The 27898-nt window shown below is 39.5% G+C and overlaps 1 protein-coding gene across 3 annotated transcripts in view; it reads left to right on the top strand.

The window, feature by feature from the left end:
* The first annotated feature begins 3152 nt into the window (after positions 1 to 3152).
* brip1 (BRCA1 interacting helicase 1) overlaps positions 3153 to 27898 on the top strand; it is a 76271-nt gene continuing 51525 nt past the window's right edge. For all 3 annotated transcript variants that reach the window (XM_044032959.1, XM_044032960.1, XM_044032961.1), the window contains exons 1-14: positions 3153 to 3358; positions 3536 to 3656; positions 4610 to 4721; positions 5021 to 5245; positions 5893 to 6035; positions 7849 to 7986; positions 15482 to 15748; positions 18455 to 18676; positions 18784 to 18983; positions 19072 to 19204; positions 20469 to 20623; positions 20710 to 20884; positions 21045 to 21185; positions 22251 to 22412. In XM_044032959.1, the coding sequence (XP_043888894.1) occupies positions 3564 to 3656; positions 4610 to 4721; positions 5021 to 5245; positions 5893 to 6035; positions 7849 to 7986; positions 15482 to 15748; positions 18455 to 18676; positions 18784 to 18983; positions 19072 to 19204; positions 20469 to 20623; positions 20710 to 20884; positions 21045 to 21185; positions 22251 to 22412 (2166 nt within the window). In that variant the 5' untranslated portion in view covers positions 3153 to 3358; positions 3536 to 3563. The remainder of the gene's footprint in view (positions 3359 to 3535; positions 3657 to 4609; positions 4722 to 5020; positions 5246 to 5892; positions 6036 to 7848; positions 7987 to 15481; positions 15749 to 18454; positions 18677 to 18783; positions 18984 to 19071; positions 19205 to 20468; positions 20624 to 20709; positions 20885 to 21044; positions 21186 to 22250; positions 22413 to 27898) is intronic.

The following is a 27898-nucleotide window of genomic DNA, read 5'->3' as shown; positions in this document are numbered from 1 at the left end:
ACCAGGGTTCCCACGGGCCCTTGAAGTCCTTGAAAGTTTGTGAATTTTAAAAAGGAATTTAGTGCCCTAAATAAACATGGATCCTTGAATGTGCTTGCATTTTGTGCAAGAAAGAAGTTAAGTTGATATTTAGGTCTCCCTGCATTGCTTGATGTGTGTAGACTAGGCCTACACAGAACAAACGTTAGAACTTATATAGTTCTAATTGTTGTTTTGGACACTGTCCACTGTCTCTCTCTGTCGTTGACGTGAGATTCCATGCAGAACAATGAGCGAGTAAGAGCGGGTGAATCGGCTCTTATTAGTTGCCCTCCCATCTTAAGCTGTGCCAGCACATCTGGTCCTTAAATTTTAGGGACTTGGTCTTGGAAAGTCCTTGAATTTGATGTCAATCAAAGTGTGGGAACCCTGACACACACACACACACACACACACACACACACACACACACACACACACACACACACACACACACACACACACACACACACACACACACACAGACCTAGCTGCCTCCCACTGTCATCCATGTGTCCCTGGCATCCACTTGTGTTTGCAGTTGTCCTGCACATTCTGGCAACTCAAAACAAGCTTATAAAAAGTCTGGTCTTCTTGCTCAGTACAGTACAGAACAATACAATACAATACAGTGCATCTTGTCGGTGTTTTAAAAAAAGAAGTAATCATTCTGAAAGGCTTCACTTTTGTCTGCAAACACTTGTATTTACTTGTGTAAATATTACACATTTTACAGTAGTGTCTTAAGAAGTAAGAAACAGTGTTCATTTAAAACAAATATATATATTTTTATACATTATTATATTGTATTATATATATATATATATATATATATATATATATATATATAAAATAATAACACATGGAATTTCCTTTTAGATCCACCTCAGCTTAGTGTCCTCTCAAGTTCCAAATAGCAGTGTGTACACCCTGTATTTTTATTCTTCTCATTTTATTTAATCACTGGAGATTTGTCTTGAATATGAAGGTGCTGCTAAAGTCACAAATCAGTAAGCTATTGCATCGTTTATGATGGGTGAATATATGTAGTGGGTGTTGTTTTTGTTTTTTATATATTTGACATGACAACATCTACCCTGGTGAAGTTTTGTTTTTAGGTTTTGTATCTGAATGCCTAAATCCCGCAAACGGTCATGTTACATTGTTGTGATATTTTTTTTCTCTGTGTTTCCATGAATGCCTTTCAGCAGTGCTCAAGCTTTGGCAGGAGTTGGTGTGTCTGTCTTTATCAGTATGGATTTTTTCCCTTCCCTTGGTTCATAAGGACCAAAAAAATATTGTTGTTTACAATCAATGTTTGTGATTAGTTAGCGCTGCCAGACTTCCATTGTGGCTGCACAACATCACGTCTTACATGTATTGCAATAAGAAAAATGCTCTGTCACAAGCACGTTGAACCCCACACATGTGACTGTTTCATCACCATCGTATCCTGCCACCTTATTTTATTTTGTTTGCACCAAGGTTACTTGGTTTTTATAGTGTTCTCCTTATACAAGCCATTGTTCCTTCCACTCTGCAGCGATACTGTTACTGATGTATGCACAAGGGTCATTTGTGAATAAATAACACACTGCGTTGACTTTCTGAGGGAATATTTTTGCACTACTATAGTGACGTAATGTCTCTGCGAAGGGACTTTTTTCATTTTCAAGACGACGTGGAAAGAATCGAATGTCATAATTTAAGAAGAAGGGTGTTCTGATTTGAATGAACACTACAGGAGGATTACACAGATGGAACCGATGTCTAAATCCTTGTAAAACCTTGTTTTATGATAATGTATTTTCATGGAGCCAAGTATGATTTTAACTAGAATTTGTAACATGGATTTTGAATCATTCAAAAATATTGTACATTATCGATTAAAATGTCAAGTAATGATAATGCTGATGTTTGATGTGTTCTTTCTGCAAATACAATCTCTTTTCTGAATTGATGTGCTGTTCTATTTTTATATAATCTCATAAATCTGCTCATTTACTCTGTTGAATGATGATACACCAGATTGATTCAGATGGTTGTACTACAGTACACAGTGCAAATGTAAAGCTGGACATAAAATTTAAATATGAGTCTTTCTGAGATAAACACATTATTAATGTGCTGTGTAAAAATACTGCTTGTTTAGCTTTGAAATACAATCATTTGAAATACATTTATGTAACACATTGTCATATGTTGAGGACATGACTTAAAAAGGTCAGGGTTTTACACTGAACAAACATACTGTGACTCAAACAAATTGAAGTCAATCTGTTTGAATTGTTTTGTTTTTTAAAGTAAGTGATTATTAGGTGTTTCACCAGTAAATGTCAATATGAGCTGATTCACTTGCTCCTCTGCCAATAAACAAAATCTTTAATTTGGAGACAAAACAAGGAATTTGACCACATCAACATTTTTAGGATTGGTAAATGCAGACTGACACTTTCCACTATTTTTCGATATTTAATGGACAAACCACTAATTATGAAATAAATAATTATGATTCAACAATTATACATCATCATGTCAGTGTTTACTTACATAACAAGCGCAGGTGTTTCTAATAATATTAATGGTCCTACTGTTTAGTATTACATTGGAGCAGTTAAATGCTATTAAGTCACCATTCGTGTTGTTATATACATATGTAGTTTTCGTAAAATACAAGTCAAGTTAAAATATTTGCAGTAAAAACAGTCCACTGCTATCTTTGCCGTAGAAAAATAAAACAGGTAAACGTTGGCTTTGAACCGTTCAATCGAACACATGTAAACATTGGAATAGCCGGTACCACGCGCATGTTTGTCTACGTAATTTCCGCAGCCGACTGTAAAGTTTGCTATCCAGGAACAATGCCACCAAGCAAGCCGCTTCAGACTTCAAAATAAAAACCCCGAACGCGTTAAAATAACCACTTAACAGAAATGCTGTTGATGCTAAGCAGTTTGTAAGAACGTCCAGTGTAAGTAATTTTTTCACCAAGATTATGTTATATGGAAAATATTGTCATAAATTCAGGATTATTAAATATAATTGTTTTATTTTGAAAGATATTACAGGAAAGTCAATGTGCACTTAGTCTAGTTTCCTGTCATGTGCCACAATCTAATTTGTTTGAGCGGGAATGCCTATCACACACAGGCAGGAAGAGAGTCAAGAGAACGAAACAGTCTGTGTTTGTTCGTACACTTTTACACTTTTATTTGGAGAAATTCAATGTGCAATAGCGCTTGTTATCGTTAAATATAAACACTAATGGGTCAAGGGAGCAACGCCGGTAAACACTGGTTGTATTAGGTAGTTAGCAGTTAGCTAACGAGTGACGTCTCAGGTTGGTGACAAATAACAACACACATGTTGGCATGTTCAGTTCAGTAATAAGCTTGCTAGTTAATGTCAACTGATGTTAACTGAAGCACCTAATTTTACACTCACTTGTTTGTCCGTGTAGTAATAAATTATGGTTTATATTAGCTTAATTAATGTTGTATGTATGTTTGCTTTAAAGTCACATTTCTGTGTAGCTGAGGGTGATCATGGCTACATCATCAGTGGAATATACAATAGGAGGGGTGAAGATCCACTTCCCCTGTAAGGCTTATCCATCCCAGCTGGCCATGATGAATTCAGTGAGTAACACCTTTACCACTCCAGAAGTTAAACAAGATAATAAGCTTGAATATGGATGTGTTCAAATGTGTAGATAATTATTACGCATTAATGCGAGTCATAATGTATTAGTAATGCATTCATACACTTGAAAACAAACAAACAAATAATGAAATTATGGAATCATGTGACGCTATTAGAACCTTTGGTGATGCAGCCTTGTTGTGCACAGTGCAGCGTGTTTGTAACTGGTCTATTAACCGGTGCTTCAGGTGTGTTCTTGTCTGAACTGGAGTCCTCATACAAGCCAGTCAAATTAAATACTCTTTGGATCTCAAAGCATTGTTGTATCCCTTAGTAGAGTATCGAGAAAATAGTTTGGTCCATAAAATGTCAGAAAATGTTAATCAGTGTTTTTCAAACCTGGAAATGACGATTTTAGTCTTTAGTTCTTAAACTTATTCAGTTTCAATGCTTTCTTTGTTATATGGAGCAAAGAAAGTAGAACATTTCACATTTAAGAAGCTGAAAAACACTCAAATCGATTAATGGATTCTCAAAATAGTTGACAATTAATCAAGTAATGGTTTCAGCCCTACTCAAAACAATGACTTAAGTCACTAATCCTTTGAGAGACATCCAACCACTCTACTGTAAATCTACGGTCAATTTAGTCTCATTAATTAAACTAACCCAATCTGCCCATATTTGGTTTGTGCATGAAGCCAGATAACCTGGAGAAAACCCTCACAGGGAGAACATGCAAATTCTGCATAGTATGGGATTCTAACCGGGGTCCTCCTTGCTGTCAGTGTGCCTGAATATGATAGTATGTCAAACAAAGTTATTGATGCTAAATATCATTAATTACTTAGTGTGGAGGAAACACTGTACTACGCAACACATTATAGAGTTAGTTTTGAACTACAGATGCTCTGAGTTTAAAGGGTAAATGTGTGTATCTTGTCTGCAGATTATAAGAGGGCTGAACAAGGGTGAGCACTGCTTGCTGGAGAGTCCCACAGGAAGCGGGAAAAGCTTGGCCTTGCTATGCTCTGCTCTGGGATGGCAGCAGGCTCAGTTTGGTAAGTATGAGGGCAAGTGGGTTGAGCTATTTTCAAAACTTGTGAACCTGTGTAGACCTTAGAAGATCCGGAGGGAGTGGGTCTTCTCACTAGACGGTTGGTGGTTCAAGTTCCAGCCCCCCCAGTCTGTATGCTGAATTGTCCCGTTTTCCCCCAACAGATAATTGATTAGGATTGCTAAGAAACAGAAAATGATATTGGCATTGTTGTAAATAAAGTTTTGTTAATTGCATTTCCTTCCGCATACAGACCGATAACAAGTTTCACTGTTCTATCCATGTTTCATTGTGTTTTGACAGCTAAACTGAAAGAAGGAGGAAGTCAAGCGGAGGACAAGAAAAAGTCAGCCTCTGGAGAATGTAAGAAGTCAGAGTTTGCCACTCCCTGTCAGTGTGTCTGTCATAGTCAAACTAGTGGAGCGTCAGTGTCAACAGCAGATACACCTGTTGTTGTGGACCTGACTGAGTCACCGTGTAAAGAGCCCAGCACAACAACACCACAGCTGCACCCATCATCTGAACATAGTAAGTCTGTTTGTGGTTACATGAAACTTTTTCTGATCACCCACCCTGTACACTGCTAACTGATCAATCAAATTAAAAGATTTCCAATTTTCTAGCTCTTGAAAATTTTGATTGATACTTACGCAATTCGTCAATTTGGGTTTTATATTATTACATTACATGTCATTTAGCAGACGCTTTTATCCAAAGCGACTTACAATAAGTGCATTTAAACATTTGGGTACAAATAAGAGCTAGAAGTAAGTAAGAGCTTCAAGTAAACCAAACTATGAAGTGCTAGTCATAAGTGCGATGTATACGTTACTTGTATACTTGTAATCTATTTAAATTAGTCTGTAGAGCCTTCCCTTCCCTCATAAACAGTCCATCCTCTACATCCATTGCAATCAATACACACAATGAAGAGTAAAAAACTAGTAATAATGCATTCTTCTGTCGTTGTATAATTTTGAGCAGCATGTAAATGTATTGTACTGGAGATCTTTGCACCTCTTTAGTTTTGTCCCTGTTTAAAACTTTCCATCATTCTCTCAAAATGTGAAGACATTCTCCTCCCTTGACCATAACTTTGGTATAATTAACTAACAAAGCCACTTGAGAACTCAGTTTCTGGCTCTTTAATCCAAACATTGTTTATATTGTTTCAGAGCTGTTCGATGTGGAGCCGCCTCCCAAGAAACAATCCATAGCCTCCCGCTTGTCCGAGAAGTTTCAGTCGTCACTGACCTCTGTCGATGAAGACGATGATGACTTCCAGCCAGACAGGAGAAACTTACACACTGAGAACAAGGTAGCTGTTGTTGTTTTTACCATGAATTTACTATGTATTAAATAGTATGTCAATGTATGTCAATGTACGTCTTCTTGGCATTATGTCATCAACACACAATATATAGTGGTTTGATGAATTTCTGTTCTATGTAACAGGAGTGAAAATTTGATACTGAGGTTAGTTTAAAGATATGTCAATAAGGAATGCACAATATTTTTAGGATTGGGCACGCAATGTAATGCCAGTATTGCACCTGCTGCTTTACAGTCAGCAGGTAGCTGACTGAATTAAAACATTAAACACGTTTCAGTGTCTGAGCTGATTCCATGAATGCCAATCCAACCACATCACCCAGTTTGCTTTGCAGCTCTGAACTGTGTTCTTAGTCTCTTGACAAGCTCAGTGATTTCTTCTACCTGACACTATATGACACAAAGGAGTATGTGACGCAAACATATTATTTAAACTAACTGCTTAAGTTTTAAATACCGTGTAATGCAAATACAGAGATGGAATAAAGAATGAAAAGTCTTTCTCGCCAGTCTTCTGTTCAGGATGTGTCTAAAAGTATAACCCTATGATGCACCAGAGCCATAGTTGGCATAACTCCTCCTCAAGAGCTGTATTATGTCAACGTGGAGGGACAAGTGTGCTGTTGGTGGCTGCACAGTGGAGCACAGTGTTTTACACAAACATCCAGCCTCAGAGAATTTTATATATGAAGCTAATGTGCTGGATAAAGTCAGCAAACGTGTGTTCGTGTGTTCGCACTACTTTGCATCAGACTGCGGCCAGCGGTCCCCGTATTTAGTCAGCGACCGTATTTCACCGACGTACAAACACACGCATTTTTAAGAAAAGGTCACATAGAGCTCATAACTGACCATTCTGACACTGTCCTAATTAAAAATATTTGTTCAGTACGTCCTCCATGACCGGAGCACAGACTCAGTCTGATACAGTCACATATAGCAGCAGTTTATGCAGCTTGCCGCTGGCGATCAGCGGTGCGTTCCCTAAGTATCCATGTGTCGGAGGTCTCTTCCTGTGACGGCACTCTCTGTGAAAATCAGTGAGGAGACCTCTGACGAGCGGCGAGCTGCCTAAACATACAGCGGCAGTTTAGGCAGCTCGTCGCTGGTGATCAGCGGCGAGCTGAATTTAATATTTTGTACACACTTACGAACAACTGGTCTGTATGTGTGTGTGGCTGTGGATTAGCAGGAGGGGACAGAGCTTACTGAACACAGACTCACATGCACACTTTAGGTGAGACCAAAGCAGTTGAATGTGTAGTAGGTCTGTGTGTGAGTGTTCGGTTCTTCCAGTAGACAACGTTTCAGAGCAGAGGATGTTGTTGAATTTTACATGAGTTGAAACCTAATACTAAACACTTGGTGACTGTTATAATCATTCAAATTTGTAAAGATGATTAGTAACACGTGTATGGTTTGAAGGGTTATTTGTGTCACTTCAGACAGTCTTCGAGTTTGTCCCAACACCAGCTTGAGACTCTGATACTGCTGCTGTGAGATTTTTTAACTTCTTTTATCTGACTGTGCAGAATCTGCTGCTTCCACATCCAACACGATTTTAAAGCAAGCACATTAAAGGGTGAATTGAGTCATAAAGGAGTGAATATGGTGTGAGGAACTGACACTACCACCTACAGTAAATGTAGATATGGTGTTATTAAGAGAAAACCTCAGAATTTAACATGCACTTGGCCAAGTTACATACTGCAGAACTTTAGAAGTAAATTAAATGAGTGAATCATTGGTGCTTCTGTATGTAATGCACAAATGATGACTTGTGTGTGATTGTTCCCCAGTGCCGTAAAAGGAAGCGTCAGGAGAGGGGAGTTGTATTCATTGACGACGATGAACCAGAGCTGGAAAAGAAGCCCCCGAATCAGACATGGGTCTCGGAGTCGAACAGCCCCCCAGCAGCCAGTATGTCCTCTTGCAGTGTGAGTACACCCTACACTCATGATGCACAGTTACACGAGTCGGACACCTTAGACGTTGTTGATGTGATGTGGTTTGAAAGACTGTCCAAATATTCAGCATTGGCATCAGCATAATATATGAGTGTAGTCCACACTCCATCCAGCAAGAATACAGGGTCTCAGTTCATGTGAACCGGAAACTGAAATTAGCTGTAAAACAAATACAGTGAATACAATTTAATTTTAGAAAAATCAGTATTTAAGATTCAATATTAATTGACAGCATTTTTGATGTAAAGCAGTGTTAATAATAGAAAAATAAAGAATACACTAGTACAGGTTTTCCTGCTTGTCCAGGATACACAACATTAAGGCCCTCACACATCATCAAAGCTGCTGTTGGCGATGTTGCCATTATTTTTATCAGAATTTGATGCATCCTGTAATTTTTGCTAATATTATTAGCAGTCAAAGGTTTTGGGTAACTTCCTATTCCTTACAACAACACTTTTCTTTGTTTGGGGACGGGCCTTAGGAAGCTGCCTGCTGATTGGCTACTGATTCTTGGAGCGACTCAATAGACTGGAAGTCATCACAGGCTTGGAGTCGCTATCTGTCTGGAACTCGTTCCCCAAGTTTTAACATCTAACGTTTGTCCGATTATAATCATTAGATATTTACAATAATTTTGTCGGATGACGACGGAGAACAGGTTCCAGACGGACAGTGACTCACCCTGCGACGTCTTCCGGTCCATTGAGATGTCACTCCAAAACTCAGTCGCCAATCAGCAGGCATCTTCCTAAGGCCCGCCCGCAAACAAAAAAACCACATCACAAAGAACAAGTGTATTTTCGAACAATAAAATACAATATTTTTGAATTATTAAATACATTTTTTTTGCTTCTTAAAAAGTGCTGTTTGAAAATATTGACACAAATCTAATTCTATGTTTAACTGATTTATGATCAAAATAGGCCCTTCATTTAGTAATCGATTAATAATTAGTCATTGCAGCCCCATACTCTAAATCAATGATAGCTGTCAGAATATCGAGCTATTTAAGACAGATTTAATAATAAAACAATCCTGATATAAGGATTTCACTGATGGTAGCTTTAATAAAATGAATTATAATATAAAAAGGTTTGACTCCACCAGTGAGACACTTTAAATGGCAGAGAGCCTCTCATACTATTATTTGTGCTTGTCCTTCCTCCTCTTCTATAGTTTGTTAAATCTGTGTAATACGAGTCTGCTGCACTATATCAGTGTCATGAATGTTAAAGACGCACCGATTGTTTAACACACCATGAACTATGTCGGTGCAGAAGAATTTAACTAATTTTGGAGACAGATGAGTTTTTGTGGTCACAACTTGTCAGCAACAGGTTTAGAATTACGTCACTATTCACTGTCACCACTAGGTGGTGTTACACTACAACACAAAACTGGTCAAGGCGAGAGTGCAGTTTGTACATGTAGATGAAAGAAATGTGAATATAATGGTTAATGAATGAATCTACTGACAGCTCCTATATGTAATGATTTTTATTTCTTTTGAATAAAAATTGCTCTGCATATTATGATCTACAAATTATTTAATTTAATTTAATAAGAGTCCTTTTAACATCAATGACCATTTTCTTCCAGTCAATGAAAATATGAATTCCAACAGCCATGAAAAATATGGAAAAAAGAATGGTAAAATAAAACTAATGTACCATTGTTCATTAGTACAGATTTTTAGGTAATATGAAGGTATTTGGCAGGTAGTATGTTCTGAGCATCATGTCGAGTGTTCTACAAATCTCTTTTGTCTGCTGGGATTGACTCGATCTCCCACTGCGACCCACCAAAGGATACGTACCAGAGAATGAATGAAGTAATGTTTTGAAGGGTGCATGTGTGGCAGTATCAGGTTCAAAGGTCAAAGGGAAATGTATCATTTTGGCACTTATATCTCAGTTGGGTACATTATGCAATTGTATTTGGCACCCTTCCATTCGGGTACCAAGCACAGTTTTCCAGCTCCTTTTTAAGGGTTGAGCTAGACACACTAAAGTTGGTTGATTGGTTAATTGTCACTTAAGTAATTTCTGTACAGTTTTTTTCTGCAGCCTTTTTTCAAACAAAGCTTGATGACTTTTTGTGATAAATAGCAACTCATCAAGAGGAAAAAACACGAAAAGCTTGATGTCCTCCATTGTTGACCTTTGTTTACTGTGTTGCGTTCTTCTTTGTGTAATTTATTGGTGGGCTACACTGTGTCATGCTGGTATGACATCATGCTGTTTACGTAGCTGACACAGCTATCACTATCTGGCCCACACTTTGTGGTTGAAATGCAAGCCAGATCAGAGTGTACTGTTCCAAACCACACCGTGGCAAGTTGAACTGCGCTGTACCGCTTAGTGGAAATGAGGTTTATTAAGCCACCAGAGGAAGTGCTTCCAGTAACACCTTGTTCATGTTCAATATCAGATGCTATCTCTGGTGAATAATCAGTGAGCCATAATCATTAGACCACTCACTCACTCATCTTCTACTGCTTTATCCTCCCCATGAGGGTCGTGGGGGGTGCTTGCGTCAATCTCAGCTGACATAGATCGAAAAGCGGGGTGCACCCTAGACAGTTCGCCAATCCATTACAGGGCCACACATATAGAGATGAACAACCATTCACTCTTACTCTCACACCTACGGTATATTTAGAGTGTCCAATTTTACCCAATCCCCATATTGCATGTTTTTGCAATTGACTGTGGGAGGGAACTGGCGAACCCATGCAAACTCCATGCAGAAAGACGCTTATTCCGACCAGGTTTACGGACCCGGGTCTACTTGTTCCAAAGGCAACAGTGCTATCATTAGACCACATGACCACATAAACTGCTGATGCAAAGCTTTACAGGAATGGTTGAACTCTCACAGCTTTGTCTAAACCTGCCACAGGTGTGTGGCTTGGATTTAGATCCTTGGATGACGGGAGGTGGAAAAAGAGGAGGAGGGAAAGTGAAGTTGAAAAAGTGAGTCCGTCTCTAGTTTCCCTGAAGCTATATAACCCAGGCTCCTTTGTCCTGTGAGTGCTGACTGACGGCCTGAATGGGGCCCTTTGAAGCAAGCTCCAGTTTTAATTAAGAGGGTTTGCCTCGCCTGGGCCGCTGATCTGTGAAAGCCACAGGGATAAATATTGAATGGGGTTCACCCGCTGGTTACTGTGCCTGAGGGATAAACAGGTGCTTCGGAGGGCAGATAACTGCCATAGACCCTCCTTGCACAGTGCGGTCATATCAGGAGGAGGGGGTGTTTGGTGTCATGTCTTCTGAGGTATTGACTATTGAAACACACCTTACTGGAATGAATTCCAAGCCCTTGAAAGCTGTGGAATGAGGAGCAAATTGGCGTCCAGCAAGAGGCGCCACTGATACCCAAGTGATCCAGTGCCTGCGGCCCCTTGGTGCCCTCTGACTGGCCCCCCGGAGTGTGAGATTTCCATCTATCAGGTGTTGGCAGGGAGAACGGCAACAGAAGCCTACCTGTGAATATTCTGAGGTGTTCAGTAACACCGCTGACCTCTGTTCCGTCAATTCCAGACAGCTTTAGCCACTGCATGCACTCACACCTGGTAGTGTGGTTATATGCAGAAAAGTATCACACCTGAGAGATTTTGGTACAGCTAAGAAAGGTTGCATACCCCTACTGAATAAACAATATCATTTAAGAAGTATGAACCTTTAGAAACTCACACTTTTTTGACAGTCTACATAATTGCTGGACCAATAGAAAAATATTTTGCTCACACAATGTGATACTTGACAGACGGCATTGTCATTTTTAGCGGCACCCAAGAGCAACACCAGTGAAAAGTCCTGTGGTGAAAGGACCATTATGTTCTTGTGGCGAGCAGAGCTGGTGTCCTGTTTGCCCCTTTTGCCAGTTATCTGCATTCCTTTCTAGGGGGGTGTCTGCACTGGGTTGTGGGGCCAAGCTTGAAACCTTGTTGTCCTGGCATCTCGGGAGGCAGGTATGTAAAAGGATACTCTTGTGTCAGCTGTTTCCTGCTGCAGCTTTTGACAAGGGCCTCTATTCATCAGCAAGGCCTTCTACTCTGCCCTACCCATCCCTCCTTCCCCCTCCTGCCAATGAATAAGTAATTATTGGCCATCTTGGAGCAGGATATTTGGATGCCTCTATTTAATGTGGCAGCAGGAGGTAAGGTGATCGGGCCCAGGGCCCAGGCTGTGAAGCGTAACTGTTCCAGAAGAGAAAGGTAACTTGAACTGGTGTTGGGGCCCTACAGCACCTCTGTTTATTTTTCACATGGGCTCAGGGCTCGTTATCCTCTTAACTCTGAAGGATGGCTCTCTAAGGGTTCTATCTGGCCCACACTCCACCACACAATGTAATATTTGATGGGAAAACAAGCTTGAAGAATCTGGGCTGATGGGTAATCTGAGCCACTTGTCTGTCATTAAGAGTCCTACCATTGAAAGTTGTGATGCGTGACAACACATACCAGTCATTCTTATCTAAAACCATTTGGGGAATATTGTGAGAATTTAGGGACAGATTTTATTTCTGAGCATGCGATTAGTGTTAATTAATGAAGAACTGTTCACAAACGTTTAAGGCAAGAGTTTCTCTCACTCATTGATAAAATCTTTTTATGTAGTTTTTTAATGCAGAAATTAAAAATATATAGTCAATTGATGTGGATGATGTGTTTTTCAAGGCCAATGCCAATCTTTGATAAATGCAAATACCTCTAACTTCAGAAAAGTGTGTAATATGTGTAAACATGGTGTATGTAAGCTGTGTGTATTAGAGCATCTTGAATAGAGGTCGAATGATATGGGGTTTTCTATGGCCAATTTTTAGAAATCAGGGCAGTTGATGGCTGACAATTGGTGCAGATTTTTTTTTATTCCATCTGATAATATATAACATTTTAAAGATCACAAATTATCGAAAAATTACTTCAGTAACCAGTTGTTGAACAATACTAAAAGTCTCTCAATCTACATTTCATGTCTGCCTTGCTGTGCAATTATATACAGTATTTTCAATACAAATAATATATAAACTAAATAGTAAATAGATGAAATGAAAAAAATTAACTTTTAGCAACATTTGTTTCTGGTAGCAAAATGCATAATTTGTAATAATTGGCTGATGAATGAATCATTATCCAACACTGTCTCTTAAAAAATGAAAGATTTCAGCCCAACTAATCAGTTGGGCCTTCAATTTTATCTTCAAGGCCAATGTCAATCTTTAGTCATCAGTGGAGCAGTTTTTTTGATGAAAAAACTTGTGTAACTTTAATCAACAATTATTGAATATTATACAGCACATAGCTGTATATTTTTGAGCTTTCTTTTTTCTTGGTGCTGGACACACATGCACCACATGTGGAGAATATGGTTGACTTATTTCCTCATCTCTGTAGAGCCAATCCCAGCTGACTTTGGGTTTCGCTCCACTGAACTTTTAGTATGCATTTATCTTTATAATGAGGGGTTCATGCACCACAGCGCTACCTTAACATTCCTCTCTGTGCAGCTGTTGACAGACTGTTCAACCTGATACAGTCTGATCACATTCTGCAGTGACATTCTCATTTACCTCAGGTTCCCAACCACTTCTGTTTTTCCTTACATATTGCACACTCGGCACTAGCATCACTGTCACCTAATGTGTGCCATTGACCACAATTTCTGACCCTACTTACTGATGTCTGCATATGCATATATTGTGTTCATATTGAAACACTTGCCAGCCAGGTGCCTTTGTTACTTGCACTCCAACATTTTGCCTCTTGCAAGAAGATTTGTGTTTATTTTATTACACTTTGTATGTGTGCATGGTGGGCTGATACAAACATGGCACAAACCTCTAACTTCAGAAGAGTGTGCAATATGTGTAAACATGGTGTATGTAACCTGTGAATTAGAGCATCTTGAATAGAGGTTGATCAATATGGGGTTTTCTATGGCTTATTTTTAGATATCAGGGCAGACAATTGATGCTGATTCTTTTACTCATCTGATAAAATGTAACTGTTCAATGATCACAAATTACTGAGAAAATGCTAAACTTGTTGAACAACACTAATGGTCTGTCTCTCAATCTACATTTCATGTCTGCCTTGATGTGCAATTACTGTGTGTATATATACTAGTATTTTCAGTAGGGATGGGATGATACCACGTTTTGTGTCCGATAACCAATACGATATTACAAACTTGAGTATCTACTGATACCGATATTAGTCCGATGCCATCATTTTAGGCCATTTATGAACTATAAAGCTGTTCATTTCATTTCAAAGACATAATTTTTCAAATTTGTAACAAATATTATTCTCCCAAAAAGAAGAATAATACAGCCCAAACATGACTTGGGTATAATGCTTTTGCTGATTTATTTTTTTGTTTTACAATTTTAACATGTGATTTATAGGATTTTTGGATTGGATTTCATATTTTTATCTGTCTGATATCTGATCCAGTGGTTTTGACCAGTATCTGACTGATACTGATTCCCATCCCTAATTTTTAATACAAATAATATATTATATTAACTAAATATTAAATACATGAAACAGGCAAACTAAAAAAATATATTTTTGATGAAAAAATTCAGTTTTTGTGTCTTAGCAACAGTTTCTGAGAACAAAGTGTTATTTGTTAAACTTAAGTCTCTGATATTTCTGATTGTGGATTAGAGATGAGCTGTGATTAGATGATGTATGGGAGGCACTGGGTGGTCAAAGAGTACACCACTTTAAAGAGCTCAAAACTTAAGCAGGATCAGTTTCATAAATGGTGCCGGCTACACAAAAAAGAATCCACCATGTCACTGGACAGCTAATTATGAAGCAGCTACATTTTCCCAGCCTCCACAATAGTGGCCTATCGTCTTTCAGAGCCTGAAAAGGTCAACTGGTACAGAGAGACAGGACACCATATGCATGGATACAAATTCTCCATACGTTTCCATATGTTTTTCATACAAAACATTCGAGACAATGGCTAATGATGGTGACTTGCTAGCATTGTGTATTGAAGTGTACTAAATAGCTGTTTATGCTATATTCTTGTGCTGTATGTGAGCTACAGTATAAAGTTGACCATTTAGAAAGGGAAAGATTTTAAATGTGTACTGTACACATAAGGTGCGTGTAAATGAGATTTAATGGATATTTATTTCAATTCAGGGAACCAAGAGTACAATGGCTTAACATCAGTATTGGACAGTTTTCAGCTTTCTTGACCATATTGTCAAACCAGGATTTGAAATTTCGAAGCCTTTTCCTGTGAGGCACCAGTGTCAACATTAAACTTACCATGAACATCAACTTGTCACTGTGTTGTATAAATGAGAAATTATAGAGTTAGCACAACTGGACAGGATGACATTAGCAGTTTCTGCAGACAAGATCAGGGAGTCGGCTGTAGCATGTACCAAGATTTGTTTAATTGTCATTTCTCCATTTCTTGTCTCCATCCAGGTCCCAAAACCCTGCCTTCTGTGCCCATGTGCCAAAGCCAAGGAAAGTGACAAAGTCAAAGACGGCAAAAAGCAAATCCCGAAGATTTTCTTTGGCACAAGGACACATAAGCAGATAACACAGATTGCCCATGAGCTGAAACGCACTGTTTACTCATGTGTGCCAATGACCATCTTATCCAGCAGAGATCACACCTGTGTCAACCCAGAGGTGGCACCTCATTTCAATCGCAATGAACGCTGCAAGGACCTGCTGGAGGCCAAGAATGTGAGGACAAACACACAAGCACACAAATGCCATTAATAATCTGCACCATGTACATGTACAGGCTGGTGAGATGTGACTGGAGCCTGATTACTGTAGTAGGTCTTTTCAGTTGAGCCCTCACAATGATTTGGTTTTAAATATGTACGCCTAATACTCCTGGACAATATTAAACCCTGTCCAGCTGTGAAAACCAGCAAACTGGTTACGCTACAAAATAACAAACAAGTCAAAGGGAACATTTTTCTGTAACTTTTTCTTCCCAATCAATTTCTGTCCTCCATAACCACACTGATACACCATTCCTACTGGTCAAAAAAAAGAAGTGGGTTTATGATCCATGGGAAAGTGTTTAATTGACATTCACTCTCACGTCAAATTACTTTACAGTGCATTTGTTTTTTCTTTACTGTCTTTGACTCTGCATTAGTGGGAACGCAAGATGCAAATTTCCTCTTTGTCTGCTTGATTTTTGGAAGTGATGTTCCAGCGACACAGCCAGTGCAACTCTAAGACACACATTTATCTTTCTGCCGTTGGCGTTGACATCAGCCACGGATGTTTGTAGTGAGCCATACTTTTTACAACTTTGGTCTGCACTCAGTATTTGCTTTATTAACCATACTTCATGTTATTCAACATTATCAACACCTTTAAATCGCTTACTCGGAGAAGTAAAAGGGCAGAAGTGAAAGGTGCAAAAATAGTAACAACAGTCACATTGTCACTGAGCTCCATTGTGTTGTGTTTTTTTTTTTCCCTTCCTTCACTTTCTGTCACATTTATGATATCACATTTCACACAAGGGTGATAAAGGGGTTAATAAGAAAAACACCACAGGGCATAATAGCCTCTAGCAATGGGAATGTTGTTAATCGCCTTTTTAGCAGATTCACCTGGGTTCAAAATTGTGGATTTACCCTCTAATTTTAGTATGAAAGAGGTGAAACACAGACCCTAGGGTAACTACATTTCATTTAATGATATAGCCTTAGAGCAGCAATTATACTGCTACAATATCTGCAACAGCAGGGTCTTTTTAAAGCGCTAAAATGTCAAGAAGCATTGAGCGAGCAACATGAGACACTTGTAAGCCCTCACACTGTCCTAAGGTTGAGGCGCCTACTGTAATGAGCACAATTAAGCTGTCATTGGAGGTGTTTACCTCCATGGCAATTGTCTAACTTTGTCATATGAAGTAGCTGGCCCAGTTATAACTGCTCACTGGAGTGGGTGTCATTGATTCTCTGTGTCTTCATCACCTCAGGGTCTAGTCTGGTTGGTGTGAGGTTACTATCCTGTACAGGCACAAAGCGATTCATATACAAAAGCACACATTGATAAGCTAATGGTGTCTTTAGTCACAACAGCTCCTTTCCGTTTGAACTCTACGTAAAGTTGTCCAGACTTTCCTAAATGTAGCTGGGCTGGCCGTTAATTACCCGAACTCTTTCATTCAGTGAATGCAGTGGTCAGTGTTCTTATGAAGAGTTAAAAGATTAAATTCAATGATCTTAAGTAGTGTCTGGAGGATATATGAATCCATTGGTGTACAGTATTTGTGTGACAGTGTCACCTCAAGCTGTTCAATTCATAAAGAACAGGGTGGGACATCTGAAGCAGGCACCTTTGCTGACAGAGTAATTGGTGGTCGGTACATGAGATGGTGCATCTTTACACATCTACATTCACTCTATGAGTGTCAGAACATGTAAACCACTACAATAGCAAGAACACTTGATCCCAGGCAGGATTTAAAATGATCTTTGTCAACTCTGCTAACAGGGGAATCTAGTTTCTCTGTTATATAAATTAATCCAAACAAATCAAAGTAACGCGAGTAACAGAACTAAGCAAGCTTTCAGTTTAAATGCTGCGTCACTAACTTACTTACTTAGGCCTTTGACCCCAAATAGCGCATAGGTAATTGAGGACACTCTTCCATCTGACCTGACTGTGGACCATCTTATCTGCCTCTTCAGCTGGTTCTGTTTTTTCAGTTCAGCCTCAGTGTCTCGTCTTAATTGTTCCCCGGTGATTGTACCATTTTCACCTTGAAGAAGTAGTTGTGAGGAACCTGCATTGTTCTCAGATGAAGTGTCGTTGTGTACCATTGTACATTTTACACGGGTCCTTGGGTGAAATACAGAAGATCAACATGTTCATCTTTGTGATTCACATTTTTGCTCTGTAATTTTAATTTCAATTCTTGATAGGTCATGTTAGCAAGCTGTTCACTAAGTAGAAAGTTGGATTAATTAGAGCCTGGTCACCAGCAGGGCAACGCCACCAGACGCCAGATGTTGATGATGAAACAGTTATTGAAGCTATCTTTTTTTGTATTTTACACCCGGTTTGATCACAGCCTTTAGGTCTTAGTTGGTTTGTTGCAAGTTTACAAGCTTTACTTAACTTCATTTGAGTATAATAAAAGTTCTTAAATTGGAAGGGGAACAAGTCAGGGCTCTGAGTCTGACACATTTTCTTGTTAGCAGGTGAACCTTCCAACACTCCATATTGTGCATTTGTTCAAATTCATTTCATTTGTTTTTGTGACATTTTGATTACTCTTTGTGCTAATCTTTTTGTTCTCCTGTGTGAAAAAATATAAGTCACTTTATGAATTCCGCTCATTATTATTATTAATATAATTTGTTTATCATTATGCTTTGATTTTTCCTCTCTTGCCTCTGTCTGTGCATATTACAGGGTAGGTCGTGCCGCTTCTACCATGGCGTCCAGAGAATGCGGGACCAGCAAACACTGCAAAAGGTTCATGGACTTCATGACGCTTGGGATATTGAGGACCTGGTGGCTCTTGGAAAACGTCTCCGTTCATGCTCTTACTATGCTGCCCGTGAACTTAGGCAGGGCGCTTACATCATCTTCTGCCCATACAACTACCTTCTGGACCCGATGATCAGAGAGAGTGTGAGTGGTTTTTAGCAGTCAGGAAAAAAGGTTGATCAGAGGAACAAATTATAAACCACTCTTCTCCCTCTCTTCTTTGTCTCTGTCTTCACGTTCATCTGCACCAGATGGAGATCGACCTGACTGGACAGATCTTGGTGCTGGATGAAGCCCACAACATTGAGGACTGTGCAAGGGAGAGCGCCAGCTTCACGTTGGACCACAACAATCTGTTGCTGTCCAGGGACGAGCTGGAGGGCATGATCAAATGCAACATCAGAAAGGACAAACATGAACCACTCAGGGATTTCTGCTACAGTCTGATCAAGTCAGTCAATCAGTAATTCATACGTGCACACTGGTGATTCTCATAATTAGGAGAGTAGATATTCACTTGGTGTTTTATTTTTTTGTAGCTGGATCCAGGAAAGCAAAAGCCTGATGTGTGAAAGAGGATATGAGACTGCAAGTAAAGTCTGGAGTGGAAAGGAAATAATCAGCATCTTTCACAGTCTGGGCATCACTGCGGATACTTTTGCTTTACTCAAGGTATTTTAAATATATTTACTTAACTGTACAGAAGACAACCTTACACCATCATGAGTTCATTGTGAAAGGCTGTGGCTCAGTTTATAGATCAGGGTATTTTCTGACTGTATGGTTGCTGGTTCAATCCCCAGCTCCTCCTCCTTCTACATGTAGATGTGTTCCTGGGCAAAATAATAGACGCCAATTGCTCTTGGTGTAGAAAAAGTTGTATGCACAGCATTAATGTGTATGTGACTGGCAAAACTGTGGGGTAAAGCACTTTGTGTGGTCATCTAAACCATAAAACATTACATAAATACAGACCAATAACCTTTTTTCTTTTAAATAAATAAATAAATAAATAAATAAATGTACTTTTGTTATTAGCAATCAGCATTTACACTAAGCTTTGGTCAACTTTTGTTTTACGTCCTGTCTGTTTCCCCTTCCTATGTCACCTAATGAATGTGTTTCATATTCACCCACCTTTGACCGCCTCATTGTGGACTTTTGGCTCCTGATTAAGTGTTTTAAGGACGGAAATTCTCCTAGATTTACTGTCAAAGCCTGGAAACCGTCAGACAGATATCACTGCATAAACAACATTCTAGATTAGTTATAGTCGTCCCGAATATAGAGCTATTTTTAATTTCATTGATGTGTCCTGATACTCTGGCCAAGAAGCGCATACTGTAGATTTTGATTGACATCCACTATGTGATTGGTGTAATTCCCTGTGAGAAGGTTACTGACATAGATGGATAGATTATTAATCCTGCAGGAAATTTGAGTAGCAGCTCAAAACACAACAACATTCATTAATGTAATACATGTAGGTAGCAAAATACTGTACTTACTGTACTTTACTGTAATGTAAATCAACACGGTCAAAGCCTTGTCCAAAGGTTATGCCGAATACTGTGACACTGACCTGTTGAGGGTACAGATCCAACACTGAAAATGAGATGATAGTTCCAGAATTTGGCATCAAGAACAAATCCATGGACCAACCTGCCTTGTGTCAACTATCCAAGCCGGTGGTACCCATGTAATGGTGTAGATAAAACACATGTGGGACATTTTGGGCCTGTAAATACCTGTTCACTATGTGCCCATTGTTTGGATCTTCACTGTGTGTGAGGGGAAAGCTCACAGCTCTTTTAGCGATACATCTGTCACATTTCTGCCGATATCGCTTGCATTTCTTATAGAAGTCAACACTGCACTCACTGGATGATTTGTTATATGTTTCTTCTTACATGTCCTCTGTCTTTTCATGTGACAGAAAAACCTGGAAGAAATTCTGGAGAAGGAGGAGCGTGTTGGTCTAGTCAATGGTAAAGAGGACATGGTGCAGATCCCCACAGTCACCTCCACTACTTCCAGTGTCCTCAAAAACCTCTTCATGGTTCTGGATTTCCTCTTTAGGGACAACTGCAGGTCAGAGTCAACACAAACACGTCAGCCATTGGCTGACATGAAGTGTGAGCTGTGTTGTGACTTTGTTGTCCTCTGTGGCTGTATAGGTTTGCAGAAGATTACCGGGTCGCTCTACAGAGGAACTATGCTTGGACCAACCAAGTCCCACCTGATGCTCCTGATGCCCAGGGCTTTTTTGCCCGCCCACGACACAGACAACGCCAGAGCAAAGTTAAGGCAGAGGTGTTGTCACTCAGCTTCTGGTGCCTCAACCCAGCTGTGGTAAGAGGGTTGATGTTGCAGACAACACCAATACATGACTTAATGGGCTCTAAATTGTAGTTACATATTACATGACAAACGCTGGTAAGTTTCCAGCCTGAAGTTAAAACATTCTCCTGAAACAGCCCTTGATGGTTGCGTTTGTGTGTTTATCTCTCAGGCTTTCTCTGACTTGAGTGGGGTGGTGCACAGCATCGTGCTGACTTCAGGAACCCTGTCACCCATGGGCTCCTTCTCCTCTGAACTTGGGGTGCAATTCACCATTCAGCTTGAGGCCAATCACGTTATCAACAAGTCCCAGGTCAGTTGCCCATGTCTTAAGTCTCAGAGTCTCTGAACTGTGTGTATTTTTTGTTCACACAAAGTCTACGTACTGGATTATGTACTGTATCATACTGTAGGAAGACTGCTTTCCAAATTAAATGATGTGGATTTGAGTTATGACTTGAACCTCAGGGCACATACAATTTGTCACACGAGAAAAAGGCAGAGTCATGTGACATTTCTAATTTACGCTGTGACATAAAGTTTCAGTTGTGTCCCTTATAATCACAACCTAGTCTGCTCTATCAGTGACAAATCACCCTGATTGGTACATCCAAGCTACATTTCTGAAAGACATGTGATTGTCTCCATCCATCTAAGACTCTGTTTGCATCTGTTATTAACATCTGTTTGAGTGATCTGATCACGAGTGGACAACACTGAGTTTATCTGAACATAGAGTGCAACACTTTTGATCAGCTCACTCAGGATGATTGTTAATACCAGGACCTGGTCTGAATGGTCAACATGAGTCTAGGTCCTCAAAAGAATCAATTGGAAATGATAAACTGTGGTTGTATCAGTAGATTAGACAATCTGAAGCTTTGACCCTGTGTTTGGTCCACATCTATCACAGTACCACTTGTGTCCAGCAGATGTCACAGTCTAACTGCTACAAATCTTTTAGTTTTCTATGTAATGGTTGAGAAAATATGTAATTTTGTAGTAATCTCCATATTTGCATAATTTGAGCTGACTAATGTAAAAGGTGAAATATACTCTTGGTCACAAATCATTGAAATCATGATTATTTGGACCTATTACTCAGCTTTTGAGACATAACGTACATAGGATAGTTAAATCGGAGGCTTTATGGGCAACAGAAACTGAATATACTTGCATTAACATAAAAACTTTTTGGTTTTTGTAGGCTTTGAATAAGCCTTTTATATGTACCTTTGGAAGTTGTCTTGCTTTACAGTGTTTCTAAGTTTATGTTCTATAATAGTCTGAACTGACAAACCAGTCAATGTGTGAATTTTATGTTTTGAAAGGAGAAATGCTCTGTCCACATAAACTTCCTGTGACGTCCTTCCTGCAGGTTTGGGTGGGCACAGTTGGTGCAGGACCCCAAGGCAGAAAACTGTGTGCCACCTTCCAACATGCTGAAACATATGCCTTCCAGGACGAGGTGGGTGCCCTGCTGCATCATGTGTGCCAGGTGGTGGCCAAGGGGGTGCTCTGCTTTTTGCCATCTTACAAGGTAAATCAATTTCACATATATTGTTCACAAAATTGCTATCAGTGATGCCAAAACCAAAATGTAATGCAAGTAATTTTTGTGTCTCTGTTGGAGCCATTTTAAGAGTTTAAAGTTTAAAGTATTTTAAATACATTTTGAATAATTTTTCCAGGATTTGTCCAGGATAATAGTCTTTAAATGATTGGGTAGCTTTTAAACAAGATTTCATATGTGATATAAAGTCACATAGAAAAAACTGTGGCACCCTCTAATATCATTAAGTACTAACCCGGGACTGAGCTGTCAAACAGTGTTGTATCACATTGTCGCTTCTGTCACTCATTTAATTGCTCTTTTATTGTCTGAGTGCAGTGATATGAATGTTTTTAAAAAATTTTAAGCACTTACAATAAACCAGTTTCAACATGACTGAGAAAGCTGTCAGAGGTCGAGAGATAGTATCACTGAGGGATATTAAAATGATGGTAACTCAGTGTATTGAGGTGGTGGTTAAGCATTTTGCTTTTAGATTCATTTTCACTTTTTACCACTAGGTGGAGTTACAGACCACAAAGAGGAGTCAGGTCTTGAGCTTCTGATGTTTAAATGTATTTGTATTAACTGAGGTCAAAAAAGTGAGAGTTTTCAAAACCTTTGACTGGATTCCAATAGATCCCACTGCTAACACAGCACAGTATGTTAGAATGGATCACCACTAATCAATAGAGACACTTGTCAGGTTCTTGGTAAATGTCGTCATTCTCACAGAACTGTATCCTCTTTCAGTTAATGAGGGTGCTTTCTGAGAGCACACTCGTAGACACTTTGTCCCCCTTTGTTTGTTATGCATTTTTGGCCATGAATAATTAATGTTCACTACAGCTCACTTGTCACATTAGCTTACAAAAGGGCAAGTGGATTTCATTTGTCGCCGTGTTTGTCCCCATTGCATGTTACATGTGGCTTCGGTCAGCATTTTTAGTCAATTAACATACTGTGTGTAACAGACAGTACATGTTTACAGCCAGTTTGATCTTCACATTATAATACAGTAGACAAGTTTCAAAGATTTTTTTAATTTCAATATTTGTAAATGTAAAATGTTCCAGTATATAAAGGAAAAATGGAAACAAGTTGAGAATGGATAAAAAGAAGAACATTATTCATGAGTCAAATATTGTCTTTTTGCCCTGCTATGTCAGAGCTCTGTACCACCATGTTGTGGATCACTCTCATAATGTACATGTATTACACAGTAATAGCTGTACAATTTTAAACATTAAACAAAAATCATCATTTATATGATGAAGATTCCTCTGCGTTCCAGCCTGGAGTCCTGGAATTTGTTCTACATACAAACAAATTATGTTAAAACGTTGTACCACAAACCCATTTCACTCTTTCACATTCCATCTCTGATGATACCATAACTTGATGCCTTATACTTTAAGTGAAAGCTTTTTGAAGTGTGGTTGTGTGAGGTACAGACACACAGTCTGCGCTGTCTAATAAAATGCAGATATGTCAGGAACATGATCTTGACATAAGACAGCATTTTCTGCCTGGAAAGAGAAGTGTGTAAAGTGCTTACTTTCCAGCACCAAAGTCTATAGAGAAAAATCAGTATTTTCAGACAACCTGCCGTACATTTAACATTTAAGCTGTCACAGATTGTGTTGGGTGAGCCTTTTGTGAAGTGGCTAAAAAGTGTCTCCACTGGCAGACACGTTTGCAGCAATGGCGACCTCTGTGTCTCAGGTTGGCGAGCACAGAGCAGACGATGCCTGATGAGGCCTTTTCTAGCGCTGATACAGAAATCAGGGCAGCTGATGGTGGACAGCTGATGCAGATTTTCTTTTGGCCCATATATTTATAAAAACTAATTATTTTCTCCTCCACTTGATCAATTTGATCTGTTTTAATGATAATAAATAATCAACACTGCACTCACTGGATGATTTGTTATATGTTGTTTTCTTATAAACTTTATTTTACTGGATGACCTCTAACTTGACCTTTGACCTGACGTATAAAGCATTTTGAATTCTTGACTCACCTTGTCAGCCGTTATGTCCTACACTCTCATTCATGCTCAAATACATCCTATCATGCAAGCCAGACATCACTAAAATAGAGTTTTGCTGTGATGAGTGGGTCTGTGCCATGTGAAGTGCACCCCTACAGTTGTGTCTTTGCCCTTGGCAGTTTTAGTTTTTGCCTTTGGCATATTAGCGTAGCCAGTATTTGATGTGCATTTCAGTATGACGCGTGCAGAGTCGCAGATTTGAATTGTCTACACTCCTCCACTGCTTACTATCAGGTTGCTTCCTCAAACAGCTGATGATACTGCCATCCAAACTGTGAGGGAAAGCTTAGACTCCGGGCCTCGATGTTTTCTCATTTTACCTTCCCTTTTGTCATCCTCCGATGCCAGCTGAGGAGCGACTGTGAGCAATGGGATGTTGTCTCATTATTGACAATCATGTAGGAGTCCTCTGTCTCTCTCTGTGCCGATGCATTAATATTTAATCTGCAGTCAACTCTTAAAGATGAGGAGATGAGGGGGGAAATGAAAGGCTGGGGTATTAATTGGAGCCCATAGAGGCCTCACTGGTGCCGCTGAGTCCCGTCTGCTCTGTAATCTGTGTGTGTGTGTGCGTGCGTCTGTGTGTGTGTGTGTGTGTGTATGTATGTTTGTGTAGGCTACACAAAGAGTGGCCATCCCTGAACACCCCTCTCACTGTATGAAGGTGATGGCTTTCAGCCTCTCATACGCTGCTGGTTTTTGTAATGGACATAAAAAGCTGTTGTTGTCCTCACATACACATGCAATGAGCTTTAATTGTCTTTAGACTATTGCCACTGTTTTTATTAAGGTTGCAATAATCAGTTGATTTTTAATTGACTACTTAATAAATCGCCAACATTTCTGATGATTTAGATGTATTTTGTTTTGTTTAATGACTTCCGTTTCCTTTTTTCTTTGGTTTGTGGACAAAAGGCATTTGAGGACGTCTAGATTTTGAGGTTTTTCGAAAGAACAATTGAGGTTTTTCACCATTTTCTGACATTTCTGGACCAAACCACTAATGTAGTCATCAAGAGAATAATTAAGCCAAGTTTTTATAGCTGACTTTGTCTTTTCATAGCGATGGCATTTGTGCACCACAGTCAAATGAACTCTATAACTTGCTCTGCTTCTATTTAAGACGCATGGACAAACAAAGTTTTCCTATAATCATGGTCTTACACACACGTACGACTTTCCTGCACCAGTACTATGGTTTTGTAGCACTTTAACCTCAACATCCCTTCAGTTAATGCCCTTTAAAATCACAGCGGGCACTACCATCTGCTCCCAGCCGCCAAAGGAATGGACCAATGCTCCACAGGAGAGAGGGGGACTGATGGTTTATTAAAAAACAAAACAAAACAGAGTTTTACTGAAGTGGCAGCAAAAGATGGCAGAGACTACAAGATGCTTTTAACAGAGATTTTGATAAGGGCCATTAGGTGACGTTGCCTCGCTGTCTGTGTGAAGACGCACCCACTGCTGGCGCCTGAGCTCTTCAGAGCATGTGTCAAATCAAAGTCAAAGCAGCACGTGCACCCTCCTCAGCAGCTCAGGGCCATTTGAGCAGCAGTGGTACAGCTCCAGAAACACTGTTACCTCAGAGTGAGACTGTGTCTCTGTCTGTGGCGTAGAACTCCTGATCTCTTTTGTTTTATAAGAGTTTTTACAGTGGAAACTTGGGGGTTACTGCTGTCTGACTAAGCTGGAGCTCGTTAGAATGTTAGATGGAATACGAGGAAAACAACCTAAAGTCAAATGGAGCTTTTAACAATGTGCAACAACTATTTCTTGTCTTTGAAACAGCAAGTAAGATAGGGCTGAAAATAATTCAGTAACAGTAATTTTTGCATTTTAATGTTTTTTAATATTAACAAGCATAACAAAAGTCCATTATATATATGTATATACTGTTTTTATATAAAGAATGAATAAAGGTTAGTCATACTAATTAATCAGTGAATTGTTGCAGCTCTTTTTTTCCTCTGTGCCGCAGAGCTCTGTTATCTAAAAACCACTGCACACATCATTGAGCAACATGACTCGTGGTCACATGCGGTCACTGCCAACATACAGTACATTATGCTGGCGGTTACATTTTGTTAAGTTAGTTAACAGATACACAAATAATCCTGCTGTATTTTTTTGTTTTAGAAAACACAATATTTTAATAATTAATGTGCACAATTTGAAATCCTCATGTAGATTTTTATGTGGATGTTTCTGAATTCAGGCTTCATCTCTGGGCAGCGGGCCGTGTTCTAGCAGTGTTCCATTGTTATTTGAAGAGTGGCAGGTCAGAGGTGGCAGGTGGCTTCTTGCCACCAGTGGTGGCGTGATGGCTGCTGTGATATTTTGTGACTGAATAATTTACATTGCAACAACACGTCTCCGCTCGCCACTGTGAAATGTGGCTCCTAGCTGCATGTTTCATTAATGCCGTGGCCTCCAAACCCTTCCATAATTCAGCAGGCACCAGAGGAGCTGCAATGTGTCGCCACACAGCTCACTGACACCAGGGACACGGGGAAGAGGATAGAGAAAGAGGCCGGATGCTGAAGAGGTGAACGATGGGGAGAAAGTAGGTGTGGGGGGGAATAGGAGAAGTGTAAAAGTGCCAGAAAGACCACAGTTCACTGCTTCTATCTGGTTCACCACCCTGTCCCAATTGGCAGAGAAATCTGGCCCACTTTACCGTTTCACCAGCAGAGGCTGGGCATTGCACCTTCCATGCCCAGAAAGGACTATCAATTATTCATACTTTGTTTCGCCCTCTTATGTGCTAAATACTCTACATTCCCATTTATGTTGCGTTGTAAAGTGTGGGACAATAAATAAAACCACTTTTATTTAACACCTTTTCTTTTACAGCTATGACGCATAGCTGTAATTGATTTTGTTCCTGTTGATCCTAGAGATCTTAAACATGCTTGAGTTATAGAGTATTTTCTATCTGTAAATAAGAGTGTAAATGGTATTAAAAATAGCCTCATCCATGACAAATAAGATGGAGACACAGTAGCATGAATCTTTATTTAAATCTGTCATTCAAAACCTCACTGTTAAAAGTTAATGTGTGATGATATGTAAAGAAACAGATATTTCTGATGTTGATCATTTCACTTTGTCAGTAACCACGTGGAATGTAGAAGCTCCATCGGCACAGATGGCAAGCTGCTGCTCCAGTAACCAGGACAGCAGCTCTTTCACGGGACAACAACTGGCATGAGGGCTCAGCATTCCCTGGGTTCTCTTCAGAGCGTCTGGGCTTCTGGTGCTTCTGTGGAGGAAGATGGAAGAGCTTGGATGATGTTTCAGAGCACATTGTGATGAGAGCTTCATTGTCCTATGACTCTGTAAGCACTAGTAGATATTAGACTAGTGATAATCTCTCTAAATAGTAACTTTGCTTAGAGAACCATGTTATTACATCCAA

This window comes from Solea senegalensis, linkage group LG8 (genome assembly GCF_019176455.1).
Source record: "Solea senegalensis isolate Sse05_10M linkage group LG8, IFAPA_SoseM_1, whole genome shotgun sequence".
Taxonomy (NCBI): Eukaryota; Metazoa; Chordata; class Actinopteri; order Pleuronectiformes; family Soleidae; genus Solea; species Solea senegalensis.
This window is presented reverse-complemented; position numbering and strand designations above follow the sequence as displayed.